The sequence below is a fragment of the Myodes glareolus genome, chromosome 9 (genome assembly GCF_982192425.1).
Source record: "Myodes glareolus chromosome 9, mMyoGla1.1, whole genome shotgun sequence".
In the NCBI taxonomy this organism is placed as follows: domain Eukaryota; kingdom Metazoa; phylum Chordata; class Mammalia; order Rodentia; family Cricetidae; genus Myodes; species Myodes glareolus.
In genome coordinates this window covers 35,373,515-35,391,255 of record NC_142034.1, presented here as the reverse complement: position 1 = coordinate 35,391,255, position 17,741 = coordinate 35,373,515, and the positions used below count along the sequence as shown (strand labels likewise).

General features: G+C 46.3%; 2 protein-coding genes across 5 annotated transcripts in view; one reads left to right on the top strand and one right to left on the bottom strand.

Moving 5' to 3' along the window:
- Window positions 1-2,499, top strand: part of Trim37 (tripartite motif containing 37) — a 131,270-nt gene extending 128,771 nt beyond the window's left edge. For all 4 annotated transcript variants that reach the window (XM_048446788.3, XM_048446790.3, XM_048446787.3 and 1 more), the window contains one exon: window positions 2,223-2,499. In XM_048446788.3, the coding sequence (XP_048302745.1) occupies window positions 2,223-2,367 (145 nt within the window). In that variant the 3' untranslated portion in view covers window positions 2,368-2,499. The remainder of the gene's footprint in view (window positions 1-2,222) is intronic.
- The window catches only part of Ppm1e (protein phosphatase, Mg2+/Mn2+ dependent 1E), a 144,702-nt gene that overhangs the window by 23,737 nt on the left and 103,224 nt on the right, over window positions 1-17,741 (bottom strand). The window contains exon 2 of the mRNA XM_085695620.2: window positions 709-827. Coding sequence (XP_085551746.1) covers window positions 709-827 — 119 coding nt within the window. The remainder of the gene's footprint in view (window positions 1-708; window positions 828-17,741) is intronic.

The following is a 17,741-nucleotide window of genomic DNA, read 5'->3' as shown; positions in this document are numbered from 1 at the left end:
TCTGGAGATGTAACTCTGAAGGAGAGTGTCAGGTCCAAGGTCTCGGGCTCAGTTCTGCTGGTGCCAGGGGTGCGTGTAGGTGTGAGTGCTGAGCATCTTGTCCTTGCTATGAGCAAAGATCTGGAGTGACTGATGGAAATGAAGGGCGTGAAGCACCTGTCGGAGCTCTGCTGTAGGAGAAAACTGAACAAGATTGATGAGTTTGGTTATAACTGGCTTTTTAAAACATGTCTGTACTGTATTCAAGATCAGCTGAGCCTCTTAGACTAGAAAGGGGCCTTTAGGGTGGTGCAGCTGTGGGTAACCAATGCACTGCAGACAGGTTTTCCTCACACTCTGACTTTACTGTACAGACAAGGTCCTTGCATGAGCCTAAACTCAAGTGACCTTCCCACCTGGACCTCCCAAGTGTCTGGGACCCTAGGTCCGTGCTTCTGAGCCAACTCGTTGTGTGCTCTTATTTCTCACTCTGCCGTCTGTCTAGAAATCATGTCGATTTCTTATTTTCAATACTTTCCATGCACCAGTTCACCACTTAGATATATATGTGGATTTTTCTTTCTTCTTGCCTCCTTTTGCTGATGTTTAAGAAAAAACTCCTGGATAAATTCCTGGATAGCACTAGATAGTCTCCAGTGGGGGGTATATGTCCTGGAAATTGAAGGTGCGCAGGTCAGTGTCTGAACAAACAGTGGAGAAGGTGCTTACCCACAGTCCCTTCTGTGCCGTCCATCTCCTTTGGGATGCAGTGAGCAGAAAGGTCACTCTGGAGGACTTCGTCTGATGTGGCTCTGGCCAAAGCAGCAGCCAGAAAGGAAGGGCAGTTACTGAAAGAGAAACACAAGCAATCCTCAGTAAGAACTTAGACGTGAGGCTTTAGTGCACCGTAACACCTGCCGTCGTGTCTTATCCCAGAACTGCCCCTTAACATCCAGCAAATGACTGAGCGCGTTAGCTAACAGGCCCTGCTGGGCGCTGGACAGACAGTAGTCCATCTCCCAGGCTAGGTGGACAGGCGGTAAGCAGGGCAATCAAAAGATAAGCTTTATGAGAAGAACAACACAGTGGCTCCACAGTGGTGCCTACCTAGACTGGGTGCCAGTCATGCCATGCCCTTAAATATGAGAAAGACTGTTATGAGGAAGTGGTAGGCGGGGTGAAATACTCCAGGCTAGCATTGCCCAGACCATAAGAGCTTAAGAGAAGTCATGGGGATTTTTGAGCAGGTAAGTGCCACCATGAGAGAAGAGCTAAAGTATTCCCTGGTTTGTATGCCAAAGGAAATCAGAATGTAGCAGGAATGAAAATCCATGGAAGGGAAGAGGAGGAAGCGGGGAGGAGGAGGGGCAGGAAGAGGAGCGGGAGGAGGAAGAGTAGGAGGGTGTATTTTGGAGAAAGATGCTGTAGAACTTGCTGACAGTTGTGTCGAGGTGAGTGAAGGGCTGAGAGTGAGTCCTGAGTTTGTCTGAGCAGCTACGTGGGAGGGCAGGAACCAGGACAAGAGGTTTGAGGACGTGGGCTAATGTAGAAAACAAGAGTTCATTGTAGCTGTTAAGCTGGAAACAGCGATGAGATATTTTATAAAGGTATAAAATGATTAACTGGATTTTAGAGAGAGGTGCAGATGTTAGGAAATTGGGAATGACAAACTTTAAAGCGACAGGAATAGAAATAGTCACACAGGAGGAATCGGAACAACTGTGTTCTCCTTTGGAGTGGGACGGTTGCTCTGTGCCCTGCTGTTGCATATGCTGTGGAAAGCGGGGCAGCGGGTATCTGCCTTGTTAGTGCCTGAGTTTTCAGGTGAAGGCAACTCTAGACAAGGAGCTGTATTGTGGGGTCTCACTAGCACATAGGGAGATCTTGACTCCCAAGCCTGAGCCTCATGCAGTTGTGGATGAGGTTTTGGGAGACACTGGAGGGGGGGTCGCATGTGTGGATGCTGTGAACTGTGACCAGAAGGCCATGGCAGACTGTCTGTCTGTAGCAGGCCGTGGCAGTTTCTGCTCTCACATTGCTTTTGCATACACGGCTCCAACCCAGGCATGCTAGCCCAGTGCCTTGCCGTCGAGTCCCAGCTGCAGGACCCATGCTGCAGTTTGCTGCTGTTCCTTTACATGGGCTAAGACTTGGGAACTGTTTTTCTGGATTGGGGGGGGGGGGGGGCGTGAGTAGGCTCTTTGGCTATCCTGGCTTCTTGCTTTCTTCCTCTCTCCTTCTAGATTGCTTGTTCTTGGACCCCAGCAGCCGTACTGTGAGGAAGCCCAAACCAGCCAACTTGGAGAAACAGCATGTCAAGGGTCACATGGATATGAACTGAGGTCCCTGCCTCCAGCTAGCAGCCACCATCAGCTGCCTGATGTGTAAATGCACAGAGCTCCAGACAACACCAGTCTCCAGCCTGAGGCTTCAGATGTGGAACAGAGATGGGAACTTCGCTGTGCCAGTCTGAAATCCTGAGCAAGAAACTATAGTATAATAAATGACTTTATTATGTCACTAAGTTTTGTCATGATTTGTTAGATAGCCACTGTAACTGAAAACCCAGTATTTTAAAGCTTGCTAGAAGATAGGATCTGTTATAGAGACTAAAATAGCTAGGCATGGTAGTGTATAATCCCAGCACTCGAGAGGCAGGGAGTCTGTGAGTCGGTCCAGCCTGACCTACAGAGTGAGTTCCAGGCCAGCCAGGGCTACACAGTGAGACCCTGTCTCAAAATAAATAATACCCACCTCCCCACTCCCCCCAAAAGACTGAAAGAGGAACTCTAAGAGCGGAGTCGAGGGAGTTGAGTGTTTGAAGAGGGGAATGGCTGCTAAGGGGGCCAAATGTGGAAGGGAAAGGAATATTTAATATAACAACATGTAAATAAATCATCACTGACTGGGTAACAAAATAATGTAAAGGGAGGAAAAATGTCTCAAAAATGGAACCGGGGGGGGGAATTAAGCTTGATCCTCATATATAAAAATACCAATTAAAAGTGCATTGCAGGGGGGCTGCTTATGCTTGTCTGGTGTGCAGAGACCCTGAATTCAAGCCCTAATTGCTTCCTCTCTCCCCTAAAAAAAGAAGAGACGATTGACAGCAAGCATTAATCTGACATCAGACGCCAGGACTCTGTACACAGCTTAGTGGGCACAGAACAATGTGGCTGCTTTATCAGCAGCCTGGGATTCAATATAAAGTTACTGTATGGCGTGGCAAACCTCCTAGAGATAGATATGCCTTAGAAATGAGAGCACACGGACACACGTCACAGCAGAAATAAAATGCAGCAGATACAGAGCGTGGCATCTCTTTAATATTTATTTTATGAGTAGGGGTGCTTTGCCAGCATGTAAATCTGTGTACCGTGTGTGTGCCCGGTGCATGAAGAGGTCAGTAAGGATCATCAGATCCCTTTGAATTGGAGTTGCAGATGGTTGTGAGTCACCATGTGGGCGCTGGGTGCTTTTAGCCATTAAAAGGGGCAAAGCACTTACACATGCAACAGCATAGATGAGCCTTGGAGATCTGCTGGCAGAAGGCCACACTAAAGGCCGTGTATTATAGAGATGCAGTTGGGTAAATCTGTAGAAGGGAAGTGGTGCATCAGGGATGAAGTCCAGTCTATATGGAATACCAGCCTTTGACGGGATGAAGACAGTGCCTTAGATGAGAAAAGAAGGACGGACCTGGGTAGTGGCGCACCCCTTTAAACCCAGCACTCGGGAGGCAGAGGCAGCCTGATCTACAAAGTGGGACAGCCAGGGTTACACAGAGAAACCCTGTCCAAAAAAATGGTTAAAAAAAAAAAAAAAAAACAAAGGAGAGGGAGGGTAGCCAAGCAGTTAGTATATGTCCAGGTAGGTTTTCTATTTGCTATAGGGAAGTGAGGGCAATCACCTCTAACAGTGTGACTAAGAAACCCACCCAGGTGCTTTTCTGGGGCTTGCATGCCTGGTGCCAGGCTCTATTCTACTGCTTGAGATCTATATGAGCAGGAACCATAAGCCCCTGCCCTCCTAGTGCCTACACCAGAGGGAGGTTTCTCAATGGATCAGCTCTCAAACCTTTCCAGGCGTGAGGATCACCCATGGATCTGGTTAAAACACTAAAGGATTGTGGGGCCCTCCCATCGAGGTTCTCACTTAGCAGGCTGGGGGAGGCCAGAGAATCTTCACTTCTAACCAGTCCCTGGAGAAGGTAGGCAGTGCTCAGTGACTGGTGACGTGTGAGACACTGTCAGTACATAGGAAGTTCCTCCTGTCTGTGTTCCTGCGCTAGCGTGTATGCAGATAAAAGACTCGCCTTGTTTGCCAAGATTTGGGGTTTTACAGGGTGGCATAGTACAGCCAATTAAAGGTGTGGGAATTGCATTATCTTTTTAAGTACGTGATTATAATGGTAGGCCTTGGACTCGTAAGTTGTCCGAGAAAGAATAGATGTTGTAAACCAGTGTGGTCTAAATGAAAATGAAGAGTTGTGGGTGAAAGTACTTGGCTTCACAATCCAGGACACATGCTCTAATCTGAGACTAGGATGCCATGTGCACCATCTTGGAGTTGGTGCAGTTACTAGGGAGGTCGGGTGAGGCCAGAGACCTGGCTCAGAAACACGGAAACGCAGGGCTTACACTCCAGACCTCGAGGGAAGATAGGTCTTCAAACTCCCTTTCTCATTCCTTAGTACGTGTGTGTGTGTGTGTGTGTGTATGTGTGTGTGTGTGTGTTCACGTGTCCAGATGCATGCGGGAGGGTGTGTGTGTGTGAGGAGTACACATACACGTCTGCACGAGTATGTTCATTCTCAGGGTGACTGTCCACTTTTGCCTCCTTGGAGTTGGGGTTGACTGACTGGCTAGTGGACGCTGGGGCTCTGCTGTCTCTGTGGCCGCAGCACCGAGGTTACAGGCATTCTGGGAACCGACCTCGAGTGCTCACGCTGCAGGCACTCTCCAGGCTCTCAGCAGTCCTTTTTAAAATGTAGGTTATAGTGTAAATGAATAATGAAATGGCTGGAGTTGTGACCTGTTGTCTACGTTAGCAGCGTTGGGCATTGTCACCTGAACTGTGCCCTTTGCCCTTTTCCATTAGAAAACTTACAGCTGTTCATTCATTATTCATTCATTCATTCATTCATCTGTTCGGAGGGGGCGGGGAGCACATGCAAGTCAGAGGACAACCTGCTCCTTCCACTGTGTGGGCTCTGGGGATGGAACCCAAGTGATCAAGTTTGGTTGGAAACACCTGTAATCCCGAGGCCCCTGGTTCTCAACCCGTGGGTTATGACTCCTTGGGTCGCATATCAGAATTCATAGCAGTAGCAAAATTACAATTATGAAATAGCAACAGAAAAAATGTTATGGCCGGAGGTCACCACGACAGAGGAGCCGTATTAAAGGCTGCGACACTAGGGAGGTTGAGGACCCACTGGTGCTGCTGACCTTAGTTTTTATTTTGACATGAGGTTTCTCTCACGACACTGCCCAAACGAGTCCCGAACTTGAAAGCATTCTGAGACTGGGGTTTCAGGCCTGCACCCCACAATCAGTTATAACTAGCTGTCTCTGCTCTGCTTTGCTCTGGGTGTGGTCTACAGCTCCGTGCACGGTAGGCAAGCAGTGCAGCTGAGCGGAGTAGTATTCCAGGTGTGCTGGAGGTCACTTCTCACATCTGCTGCTCCTTAGCAGCTACGGAACGCAGGCTCAAAGGCTGCGTGAATCGGGTCTCCTCGCCTCCGTCATCGCTGTCTAGACGACTGACCTCCTCTTGGGGACTCGAAGGTTCCTGCCACCTGTATGGGTTGCCTTCACATCTTTCAGGTTTTACTCTGATCTAATCAGTTCCTTGTTTCTAAAGCTGTGTATTAAAATGACGCAAGAACTTCAGTGTGATCTAGCTCCCTGAGTTCCACAAGAAAATGATACATTTGGTGTAATTAAGCGATCAGTCTAGGCTCATCAAAGGTAACGACTGTGACGAGTGCAGAGAACACGGCGCACGTTCCTCTCATTAGTGTCATCTGCAGCCCATTTTTAGTTAAAGCTAATGTACTTTTTTAACTTTTGTCAGACAGAATGAAAATATTTTCAGTGAAGCAGGGAGGAGGATTAGCTCACTAAAGTGAGATCTCAAACATCACCTCCGTCAGCTCGGTCTACACGTCAGAACATGGAATCACCCGTATGAATCATTTCTTAGGGTTTTGACTAAACCGAAAGAAGCTGTTTCTGAGAAATCAGAATTGCAAATGTCTGAAGTGTAGTCACATCAGAGAATACTTGATACACCTCAAATGCAAACGTATCATTAGTGCTTGTCATTTTAAGAGAGTCACCAAGAGTGACTAACACAATAACACAGAAACTGCTTTCCTGCAGAATCTCTTGAAAATGCTTAGAAGACGTTGAAGATTGGCAAAAATGCAGTAAGCATAGCAAATAGCAGAAGATGGTCAGTCAGTAATGAGGCAGCGTGCAGACCTGGACCTAGAACTGTGGTTTGGGGCTGGAGAGATGGGTGGGCAGTTAGGAGTACTGGCTGCTCTTAGGGGATGTGGGTTCGAGTCCTAGCAATACCAGGCAGTTAGCAACTATCTGTGACCCAAGTTCCGGGGACCCAGTGTCCTCTGCTGGCCTCTGTAGGCACCAGGCATGCACACAGACAAACATGCAGACACACACACACGTTAAAGAAGTAGAGAAATAGCATCAGATGCTGCTGCATTGGAATCACTCGCTGTGGACTCGACCCCAGCAGTGCTGGCTGTGGGTGGCCTAGGTCTTCTAAAATCAACTTTGTCTTTTTAGGGTCCTCAAACACAATAAAATATTGCAGCTTTACTTGTTTTACACACACACACGCACAGAGAGAGAGAGAGACAGAGAGAGAGAGAGAGAACTATAAGACAAAGTCTTTGAAATACTCTCTGTTCTTATTTGCAAGCAGCTTAGACCCTGTGTGCAGAAAGAAGTGTTTCCTACGCAGCGGCTTGTTACTTCCTTTTTCATCTTTAACACTGAAGTACAGACTTTACATATTCACAGATAGGAATAGTCTCTTTTTTCTTTCTAAGTCATGTATTGTAGACACTTTTTGAACAATGCTGGAAATCATTCGAGGACCACTGACGTTGAGTCACAAGAAAGTAAAAGACTCTACTTCATTAAAGGTACTTATGTCAATGAATATGTGAGTGTAGACTTGGAATTTTAGACATACTTATTTTTTTCAGTGCTGTATATTATGAAGCCCCATTAACATCAGAAGCTGAGCTCTGTAAATAAAAAACAGGGTTTGCTTTAAGGTAAATATTTTTCAAACACATGCAGCCCCAGAAAACTGTGGTTCCTGCATGACCTGACTGCCCTTTCCTAGTGATCGCATTGACTAGCAGCAATGTGTTTAGCTTCCAAGTGTTTATTTGGAGAGGTCAATCTTGTCTTCAATTCTACTTCAGAAAGAAGGACCAAGAGTGCCCACTGGCAGGATATGTGCTCAGACTGTATAAGGGCTGGGTCCCCACCACCACCTCAAAAAAAAAAAAAAAAAGAAAAAAGAAAAATCCCCTGCCCCCATGCCTACCTTCCTTCCTTTTTTCTTTTCAGACAGGGTCTCACTATATAGCTCTTGCTGGCCTGGAACTTACTACATGGATCAGGCTGGCCTGGAACTCACAGAGATCTACCTAGCTCTGCCTCCCAAGGGCTGGGATTAAAGGCCATGCTATCACATGCACGGTGCTGGGAAAATTTGTAATTACAGAGCACAGCTGCACCCTAATGACCTTCAGCAGTTAAGCACTTTTCAGTGTTGACAGGATTTGTCTTACAGTGTCTGACAGTATTTTAGAAGGAAACATTAAATCATCATGGGAGCACCTGGATAATATCAGAAGCAGGCTGAGCTGAACTTGGCAAAAGAATGTATGCTTATTGTGCAGAAGGGAAGGCCCTCAGTTTACTCCTAACCGCAGGATGGAGGGAAGGCGTCGGGCTTAGCAGATCAGCAAGGGGAGCGAAATTCTAGTACTGAGCACGGTCATTCCTTTAGACCTCCAGACTTGGTAGATACTTCATACGCTCACTGTAAAAGTGGGTTTCTCTGTGCTGCTATGAAAATAAGAAACAAAGGCAGAGACGGCTGGGAGTGTAGCATTGCACACCATGTACAAGACCTTGCGCTGGATTTGAGAGAGAATGGACAACTGAACGCACAGTCGGCAGTGACCCTGGTGCCCAAACATGTAGCCACACTGCTTACACCAAGAGCTCTGAAATCCGAGCAGCTTGCCCCTGAAATGCTGCTGAGCTGACTTGTTGGAGGAGATGAGAGCAGACATAGAGAAGTTGGAGGAGGTGAGAGTCGGCATAGAGAAGCTGGAAAGGCTCCTCCCAGCTGGGGCCTCCGGGGTGCCAAACCCCAGGCTGTTGTTTACTCCATTGGAAAAGTAAGAAAATGGGGTAACTCCAAACTCCTCCAGGCCTAAAATGCTACCTCTGTAATTCTATTCCAAGTAAGCATTGTTTTTTCATTTCATAGATGGGTCAAAGGCAGCTTAGAAGTATAAACTCACTGTGGGAGGCAGACAGCAGGGTCCCAGGAGTCTAGACACTAGTTTAAGAATAGTCTAGGCAACAAAGCAAGACACCAACCCAAAATATTATTTCTATAAATCTATAAGGATATTCTGTTTTATGTATTAGATGTATTTTTTAAAGATTTATTTACTTATTATACAGTGTTCTGTCTGCATACATGCCTGCAGGCCAGAAGAGGGCACCAGATCTCATTATAGATGGTTGTGAGCCACCATATGGTTGCTGGAAACTGAATTCAGGTTCAGCCAGTGCTCTTAACAGTTTATCTCTCTAGGCCTTAGGTACATTCTTAAATTTGGATTGCTGGGCATAATAGTACATGTCTTTGATCCCAGCATGCATGCAGCAGATCTGGTGGATCTCTGAGTTTCAGGCTAACCTGGTCTACATAGAGAGTTCTAGGCCAGCCAAGACTATATAGGAAGCCCGTGTCTCGATAAATAAATGAATACTCATCCCCATAAGCACCATCGGTCTTGACAGTGCGTCCATTAGTTAGGACAGACTTCTTGGACTTTGTGTAGCATCTGTGCCATAACCTCATATGGAACAATACTGTTACCAAGTACTATGGAGCTTTTATTATTTTTTGATTTGTTTTTGAGGCAGGGTCTCTCTGGTTAGTCCTAGCTGTCATGGAACTCACAATGTAGACCAGGCTGGCCTTGCACTCACAGAGATCTGCCTGCCTCTGCCTCCTGAGCACTGGGATTAAAGGTGTGGACCACCACGGCCCAGCCAGAGCTTTGTATTTTAAACAACAATTCACCCTCCTCCCTCTTACAAATAATTCCAAGAGTTACTTGGAATTGCAGTCACTGGGTGCCCTACGTTAGCGATAAGGGAAGAGGATGGGGCTGGAATGATGAAGGCTGACTCTGAGCACTGGATGCTGTCATGGTATAAATAGATTAACACACCATAGAAACAATAAATCACTTCATTTTCAGATGCCAAGGGTGGATCTCTCCTCAGTCAGCTTGTCAGTTCTGTGCATATCGGGACAGTATACATTTTAAGGTTGCAAACTGAATAGGCCAAGCCAGGAAGCACTTTGATTACAATGCTAAACCTACACAAATCACCAAAGACGTTATTAGATAAATTAGAGGTTTAAAAGTACATCCTTCCTGACATTGGCAGTGTGGGCGTCTGCACATCACAGCGCCCACAGCTGTGTTTCAGCAGGCTGGGCAGAGCCCCCTAAGGTAACAGAAATTCTGGAAGGTGGGACGTTTCCATCAATTAACTCAGAGATTCCACTGAGCAGTTCCTAGCCCACGGGATCATGGCCGGCCCTCTTCTCAGCATGAGTCTGCCTGGGTGATGACGAGCAATGCTGATTCCTGGTCACCCCCATCTCCTCTAATCATAAGGATTTTAAGTCTAAAATAGCACATTCAACTAAAAATAAAGAAGGCCAATCCTCTACCTGACAGTATTCCTTTTCTTAGTGGGCTGTGTGGAGTTAAGGGGCTGGATTTTCGCCTGTAGGCTGTTCTTTGTCTAGCAACCTCTAGGAATGCCACCTGGAGTCAGATGACAGTGCCCACACAGCACTGGCTCTTTCAGGCTCATGGAGGGATCCAATGCCTAGAGGTGCCTCGCTCCTACCACACTCCAGGCTTGGGGTTCACAGCAGAAGGCTCCCTGCCCTGCCTATTGGCATATTCTCAGCAGCTATTTTTGCTCACCCTGACCAGGTTGACATTCAAGGGAAACCTACATTATTTCAGGCTTTCTGTGACTTCCAATTAGCTGCTACAAGGTCACCCAAGATGAGGCTAACAGTGGTACAAGATCACAGAGTGAAGTTGTTCTGGCAGGAAATCTGTCACCTTTCTCCCAAATGCAGACTGAACAGCCTATGTCCTGAGACAGCCCTGGCTCGAGTGTCCCCATGTGATCTTCCTGCTGGATCCTGTGTGCTCAGGTCTGTTCCTCAAGGGCTGCAGACAGCACCATGTTGCAGTTTCTTCCCTGGGTATCAGCACATGGCACCCTCCTACATTCCAGGGTGCTGTCTGCTCCGACGGGTCCTCTCTTCCTGGCTCCCGGATCCTTCTGAGGCTTTGTCTTTTAACACTAGCTTCCGTCAACTCTAACTCGCCACAGACACCTGTGCTGACCACGTGTCACTGCTGCGTCTCCCACACTGCAGTGGTCATCTGTGGCAAGCGCTGCCCAGGGCCTGAGTCTGTGCTCACACAGTGCGCACTGAGGAGCTGCTGGCCGGGACGGAAGTGCTGTCCTGTGCATCTCCACTTAGAATGAGTGTGTCCTTAAATTACACATTTTTTTGTGGGGACAGGGGGTGTGTGGAAGTCGGAGGGCAGTTCTGGGTCTGGGGCAGCTGTGAAGGTAAGGAGTCAGGGCAGGAAGTATTTCCAGAAGGAATGCAGGTGTGTGAGCAGCGTCATTCCAATGCGCTGCCATGCCATGCCACTGACATCCGTGAGCCATTTCTTTCCAGGCCCTTCTCTGTGGGCCTGAAACCTCTGTCACTGCGTGCACTTTGGATGGGATTCAGAGGTTCTGGTTAATGTGAGGTGTAACGACTGAGTGGTTTTGAGAGCTAACATCTAGTCAGCACGGATGTATGATGCGCTTACACTTGCTTCCATCCTTCCTGCTCCTGCATCCTTCACACACGCCCGGCACAGTCTGTGACAGGTTGCACAGTCCTCTCTAGTCTGAACAGCATATGTGCATTCACCAGAATTTAAATAAATCTCTGAGGAAGGAAAGTTGTGGGTTTATTTTCCTAATTTATTTTAACAATATAGAAATTCCGTTCTTTCAGATTCCTGATCTTTAAGTCATGCTGGATTGTCAGATTCTAGAAACAGAGGTCAGAGGAAGAACTTCAGCCATTGAAAATAATGACAATTTATCCTGGTTTTTTGTGGTTCTTTTGTTGTTGTTGTTGTTGTTTGGGTGGGGAGAGGAGTATCTCCCCATATAGCTCTGGTTGTCCTAGAACTCACTATGTAGGTTAGACTGGCCTCGAACTCACAGAGATTCTCCTGCTTCTGCCTCTGGAGTGCTAACATTAGGGTATGCTACCATGGTTGGCAAATTTATCACATTTGAAGACCTCCCAAAGCTAAAGGAATTGTAAACGAGTTGACATCAGGCTAACGTCCCACTGACATACACCAAACAAGGTGATGAACAGAGGAGCCCAGCATTCTGCTTCTGGGGAAACCTACCCCCACTAGAAACACATTAAACAAATGACATGGCATCCACAGGCAGCTGTACTTCTCTCCGTGCAGTAACTGGGGAGGTCTTGTCAGTGGTGTCTGAGGTGTTTTCCATGTCTCACTGTTCCATTGTGGAAATCTTCAAATATGCAAAAAGGTAAAATACTTTTGTTGTGGGATGTTTGCACACTATGTGAATGTGTGCTGTGATTTGTGCAGGCAGAGAGAACTCTGGAAGAAAGATGAGGTCACCAGCCAATGCGGAGAAGGCAGGAGGCAGTACAGAGTAAAAGTAACGGAACATGTAAAGGGCGTACAGGAAAAGACAGGGGCTAATGTAAACTGTAAGAGCCAGATGGGGACGAGCCTAAGCTAAAGGCCAAGCTTTCATAATAAGAAGTCTCCGTGTCATTATTTGGGAGCTGGCTGGCGTGACAGAGAAAGACGCACTACATACTTTCCCAGTGGAATTCATATGCCCGGTGCTGAGAGGCTGCCATTAACACTGCGCTCTTCATCCACTGATTGTCTCAATAGATCTGATTTTTCATGCACATGAAAGTGACTTACTGATGTCAGTGTGCTTCCTTCTAAATATCTCAATGTGCACGTCATGATCTAGAATTCAGAGTTTGTTTGTAGCTTTTACTAAAATCCATATATTACAGAATGCACAATGTAATGTGAGGCTATTCATGCAATATTGATAAATGCGTGTATCCAGGACCTCAGATCCCCACTGGAATACAGGGCCACCAGACTGCTTCCACCACATACGCCTGGCCTCTTACTGGCCTCGCTTTCTCCTCTGCAGATTGGTATATTCTCTGTGAACTTTGTACAGGTATGTCCCCTTTTGGGGAAGCTTCTTTCCATCCAGCAGTGTCGTGGAGATCTATTCATGTTGTCTGTTACAGTGCACTCCTTTTCAGTGCACAGTAGTCTCTCCTTTTATTACCACCTTAGCATGTTCATTTCCATGATGGACATGTGAGCTGTGTCCAAGTTTTAACTGAGGAATCAAACTGCTGTGGGCATTCGTGAGTCATTTTCTAGACACGGTTTTGTTTTTCTTGGGGAAATACTCAGAAGAGGCGTTAATAGGTTAGAGGAGGTATATGTTTAATTTTTTGTTATTGTTATTTTTCAGACAGGGTCTCACTACATAGCCCTGGCAGTCCTGGAGCTCACTATATAGACCAGGCTGGCCTTGAACTCACAAAGATCTGCCAGCTTCTGCCTCCTGAGTGCTGGGATTAAAGGTGTTTAGTCTTATAGGAAGCTACCAGACTTTCTTGGAATACCATTGTGTATGCGTGTACCTGCTCTGCCACATTTTGTCGGGGGTTTTTGTTTTGAACCAGGGTTTTCTTATGTTGTCCAAGCTGGCCTTGAGTGATCCTCCTGCCTCAGCTACTTCATTCACTGTGCCACCATGCCCAGGTCTTTGGTGGGTGCATACTAATTATCTTCCTATAATATTAACTTGTGAAAATATTTCCGAACTGAGAGGGTAAGAAGTGAGAACAAAGTATGTGACACATGTGTATGAAGATGCCATGATAAAACCCAGGTTTGGGTGCTAATCTGAAAATTTAATTTTAAAAACGGAAAATATCTTACACCTGTAAGAATGGCCAAGATCAAAACCACTGATGACAACTTATGCTGGAGAGGTTGTGGGGAAAAGGGAACACTTCTGCATTGCTGGTGGGAATGCAAGCTGGTACAACCCCTTTGGATGTCAGTGCGGCAATTTCTCGGGAAATTAGAAAACAACCTTCCTCAAGACCCAGTAATTCCACTTTTGGGTATATAGCTAAAGGATGCTCAACCATGCCACAAGGACATGTGCTCAACTATGTTCATAGCAGCTTTGTTTGTCATAGCCAGAACCTGGAAACAACCTAAATGCCCCTCAATCGAAGAATGGATAAGAAAAATGTGGTACATTTACACAATGGAGTACTACACAGCAGAAAAAAATAACGACAGCTTGAATTTTGCAGGAAAATGGGTAGAACTAGAAAACATCACTTTGAGTGAGGTAACCCAGACACAGAAAGACAATTATCACATGTACTCACTCATAGGTGGTTTTTAAACATAAAGCAAAGAAAGCCAGCCTACAAACCACAATCCCAGAGAACTTAGACAACAATGCAGACACTAAGAGAGACTTACATAGATAGACTCTACATGGGAAGTAGAAAGTAGAAAAAGACAAGATCTCCTGAGTAAACTGGGAGCATGGGGACCTTGGGAAAGAACTGAAGAGGGGAGGGGATAGGTAGGGAGGGGAGCAGAGAAAAATGTAGAGCTCAATAAATATCAATAAAAGAAAGGAAGGAAGGAAGGAAGGAAGGAAGGAAGGAAGGAAGGAAGAAAGAAAGAAAGAAAGAAAGAAAGAAAGAAAGAAAGAAAGAAAGGGAAAGGAAAAGAAAAGAAAGGGGCTGGAGAGATGGCTGGAGAGTAATTAAGAGCACTGACTGCTCTTCCAGAGGACCCGGGTTCAATTCCTAGCACCCACATGGCAGCTCACAACTGTCTGAAAATGCATTTCCACAAGATCTGACACCTTCTCACCAGTGCACATAAAATAAAGTTAAATAAATCATTAAAAAATTTTTAAAAAAAGAAAGAAAGGGAAAATAATGAGGGGCTGGAATACAGCACTTGGGGGGACTGGGATAATACAATAAATAAATAAGAGAATACATTATAATTTCTTTCTGATATGAAGTCATCCTAGAGCTGTGGCCGTAGCTTAGTGGCAGAGCACTTGCCCAGCGTGCAGGAGGCTCTGGCATCAACCCCCGCCAAACAAACGGAACATCACATAGTTGCCATGGTAAGAGGTGAGTACTCCATCTGAGGGGCTAAGGAGAGAGCTCTGTTGCCAAAGTGCTTGTTTTGCAAGGCTGAAAACCCAAGTTTAAGCCCTGAACCCCATGTACAAAGCTGGGCATAACAATGCCACCTGCAGTACAAACCTATAATCCCAGCCCTGGGGAAGCAAAGACAGGAGGATCCCTGGGCTCACTGGTCACCAGTGTGGCCTGACTGCTGAGCTGCAGGCCACGAAGAGACCCTGACTCAAAGGAGGTGGATGGTGGTCCTGGGAATGTCACCTGAGCTCATGTAGTACATAGTGCATACACCAACCCCCCAACACACATACACACACACTCCACACATGCACACACATTCTACTCCACATATACACATACACACAAGGAGAGAAGGAACGTTTCTGCTCTTATGCCAAAGAGGAACTTTTTCCTCACTGAGACTCTTTCAAGTTTCTGTCTATACCCCCCTTCTCTCTCTCTCTTTCTCTCTTTCTCTCTCTCTGTCTGTCTTTATTTTTATTTTTTGGTTTTTTGAGACAGGGTTTCTCTGTAGCTTTGGAGCCTGCCCTGGAACTCACTTGGTAGAGCAGGCTGGCTTCTGTCCATATTTCTTATAGACAGCACTGTATTTTTAAGCGGCCACACTGCTAAGTGACAGGCTACCCTGGACTCCTCCTCCAGCCTCCTGAATCCTCAAGGTTCTATCCCTGTATAGACAGGACTCGGTCATGCAAACTCATCTATGTTTGATGTTTGTGAACCTTCTTGATAATCAGCACCCGAATCATCTGCAGCTTAGAGCAGAAATGCTTACCTGCAGGTCACAAATGGAACTAAAATGACAGAAAATAGACCAGAGAGTTCCAGAACAAACTGACTCAGGTGGCCATTTGGGGGGATACAGCCTACAGAAGAAACATGATTTTTACATTAATAACTAGTGAATTCATTCTCAGAATTTCTGGATGCAGTAAAAGAAGTCTTCAGGGAGAGTGGAAATAACCTAAGTAGACACTGAAGCCAGTTCCACCAGCATGTCACATACAAAGAAACTACCCGTTTTTAAAAAAAGATTCTAATTTTTTAAATTTATGTGTCTGTGTGCTACAGTGTGTGTGTCATGTGTGTACATGCCATATTTGCAGGTATGTGAGGAAGAGGGTGTTAGAACCTCTGGAGCTAGTATGAGTTTTAAGATTCCCAAATAGGTGCTGGGAACTGAACTCACTCCTCCTGAGGGGAAGGAGATACTGAACTACTGAGCCATCTTTCTAGTCTCAAGGATATGATTTGGTTTTGTTTATTTGTGCACAGACAGGTTCTCACTAAATGTAGCTCCAGCTAGCCTGCAACTTGCTTTGTATATCAGACTGGTCTTGAACTCAAAGAGATCCTCCTGCCTCACCGAGTGCTGGGATTAAAGGTGTTTATCACCACTGCCTAGCCCTAAAGATATTCTTTTTTTTTCTCAGTTTTTTAAAAATATTTATTTATTTAATTTATTTATTATGTATACAGTATTCTGCAGGCCAGAAGAGGGCACCAGACATCATTTCAGATGGTTGTGAGCCACCATGTGGTTGCTGGGAATTGAATCAGGACCTTTGGAAGAGCAGGTAATGCTCTTAACCTCTGAGCCATCTCTCCAGCCCCTTTTTCTCAGTTTTTTTGAGACAAGGTTTCTCTGTAGCTTTGGAGCCTGTCCTGGCCTCAAACTCACAGAGATCTACGTGTTTCTGCCTCCCGAGTGCTGGGATTAAAGGTGCACCACCACTGCCTGACCGTAAAGATATTCTTAACATGACTTTCCCATAAACAATGGCATTAAAGCCAGGCATGGTGGCACATGCCTTTGATACCAGCACTTGGGAGGCAAAGGCAGGAGGATCTCTGTGAGCTGGAGCTCAACCTGGTCTACAGAGCGAGTTCCAGGACAGCCAGGACTACACAGAGAAACCCTGTCTTGAAAAACAACAACAACAACAAAAAGGTCAAGTGAAGTCATTGCTGTGGTTTGAATGTAATTTGTTTCCCCCTTAGACTGGTGAGTAGGGAATTCAGTTGCCAGGACAACAATGTTGTTAAACCTTTAAAAGCTCCTTAGGTCACTGGGGCAACTCTTGAAAGTAACAGTGGGACATCCAGCCATTCCCTATCGATGCAGCCACTCACTCCAGCACAGCCCTGGCAATGTGACCCACTGCTCACCATGACGACTTTACCAGAAACAACCCATGCAGGTGCCGTGGCGTTTAACCTCCAGAACTTTGAGCTCAAACTTTGAGCTCTCCTACAGTGAGCGCCTTCCAGTGTGTCACCGTAGTAAAGCTGCCTGACAGTCGTGAAGATGGCTCTTCATCCAGCACGAGTGGGGTGTGATGGTGCATGCCTGTATTCCCATGAAGCAGAAGAGCAAGTCTGAAGCCATCGTGGGCTACACAGAGACACCTGGCAGAGTCGGGGAGGATATCTGAGTGCAGATACATAGAACGAAGTCCAAGTGAAGACAGGGAGAAGCTACAGGCTGAGAGGAGCCTTGAAGACAGCACTGACACCCTGGCCTGCAGTTTAATGAGCGGTGAAGGGAAGCCACGGTGCTTGTCACAGCAGAGGAGCAGCGGTGGGGCACTTCCACACTCAAGTGTGCCAGTTACCTCTGCAACCTTTGTTCTGTTATTTGTGGACGGGTTTATTTAGGGCCCTGGCCTCTGCTAATTTAACGGGAGCTCTAGTTGAAAACCATTACAGAAATATGAACTGTCTGCCTTAGAAAAAGTCCTGAAAGATCCTGTCTTTGTGGCCTGGGAAGATGGCTCAGTAAGTACGGATACTTGCTTTGTAACTCTGAGGGTCTGATTCAAGTTCAAAGCACCCAGGAAAAGTAGACACGGCTTTGGGGAACATACACCCAGCTTCCTGCTCTGACCTCCATGAGTGTGTGTACTTGCATACTCACATGCATGCAACACACACTCATGGAACATGTCTTTGTGTATTATGTGTGTGGTGTATACATGTATGATGTATATGGGTGCATATGTGCTCCAGCATGTATGTGGAGGTATGAGGACGGCTCAGTGGAGTCTGGACTCTCCACA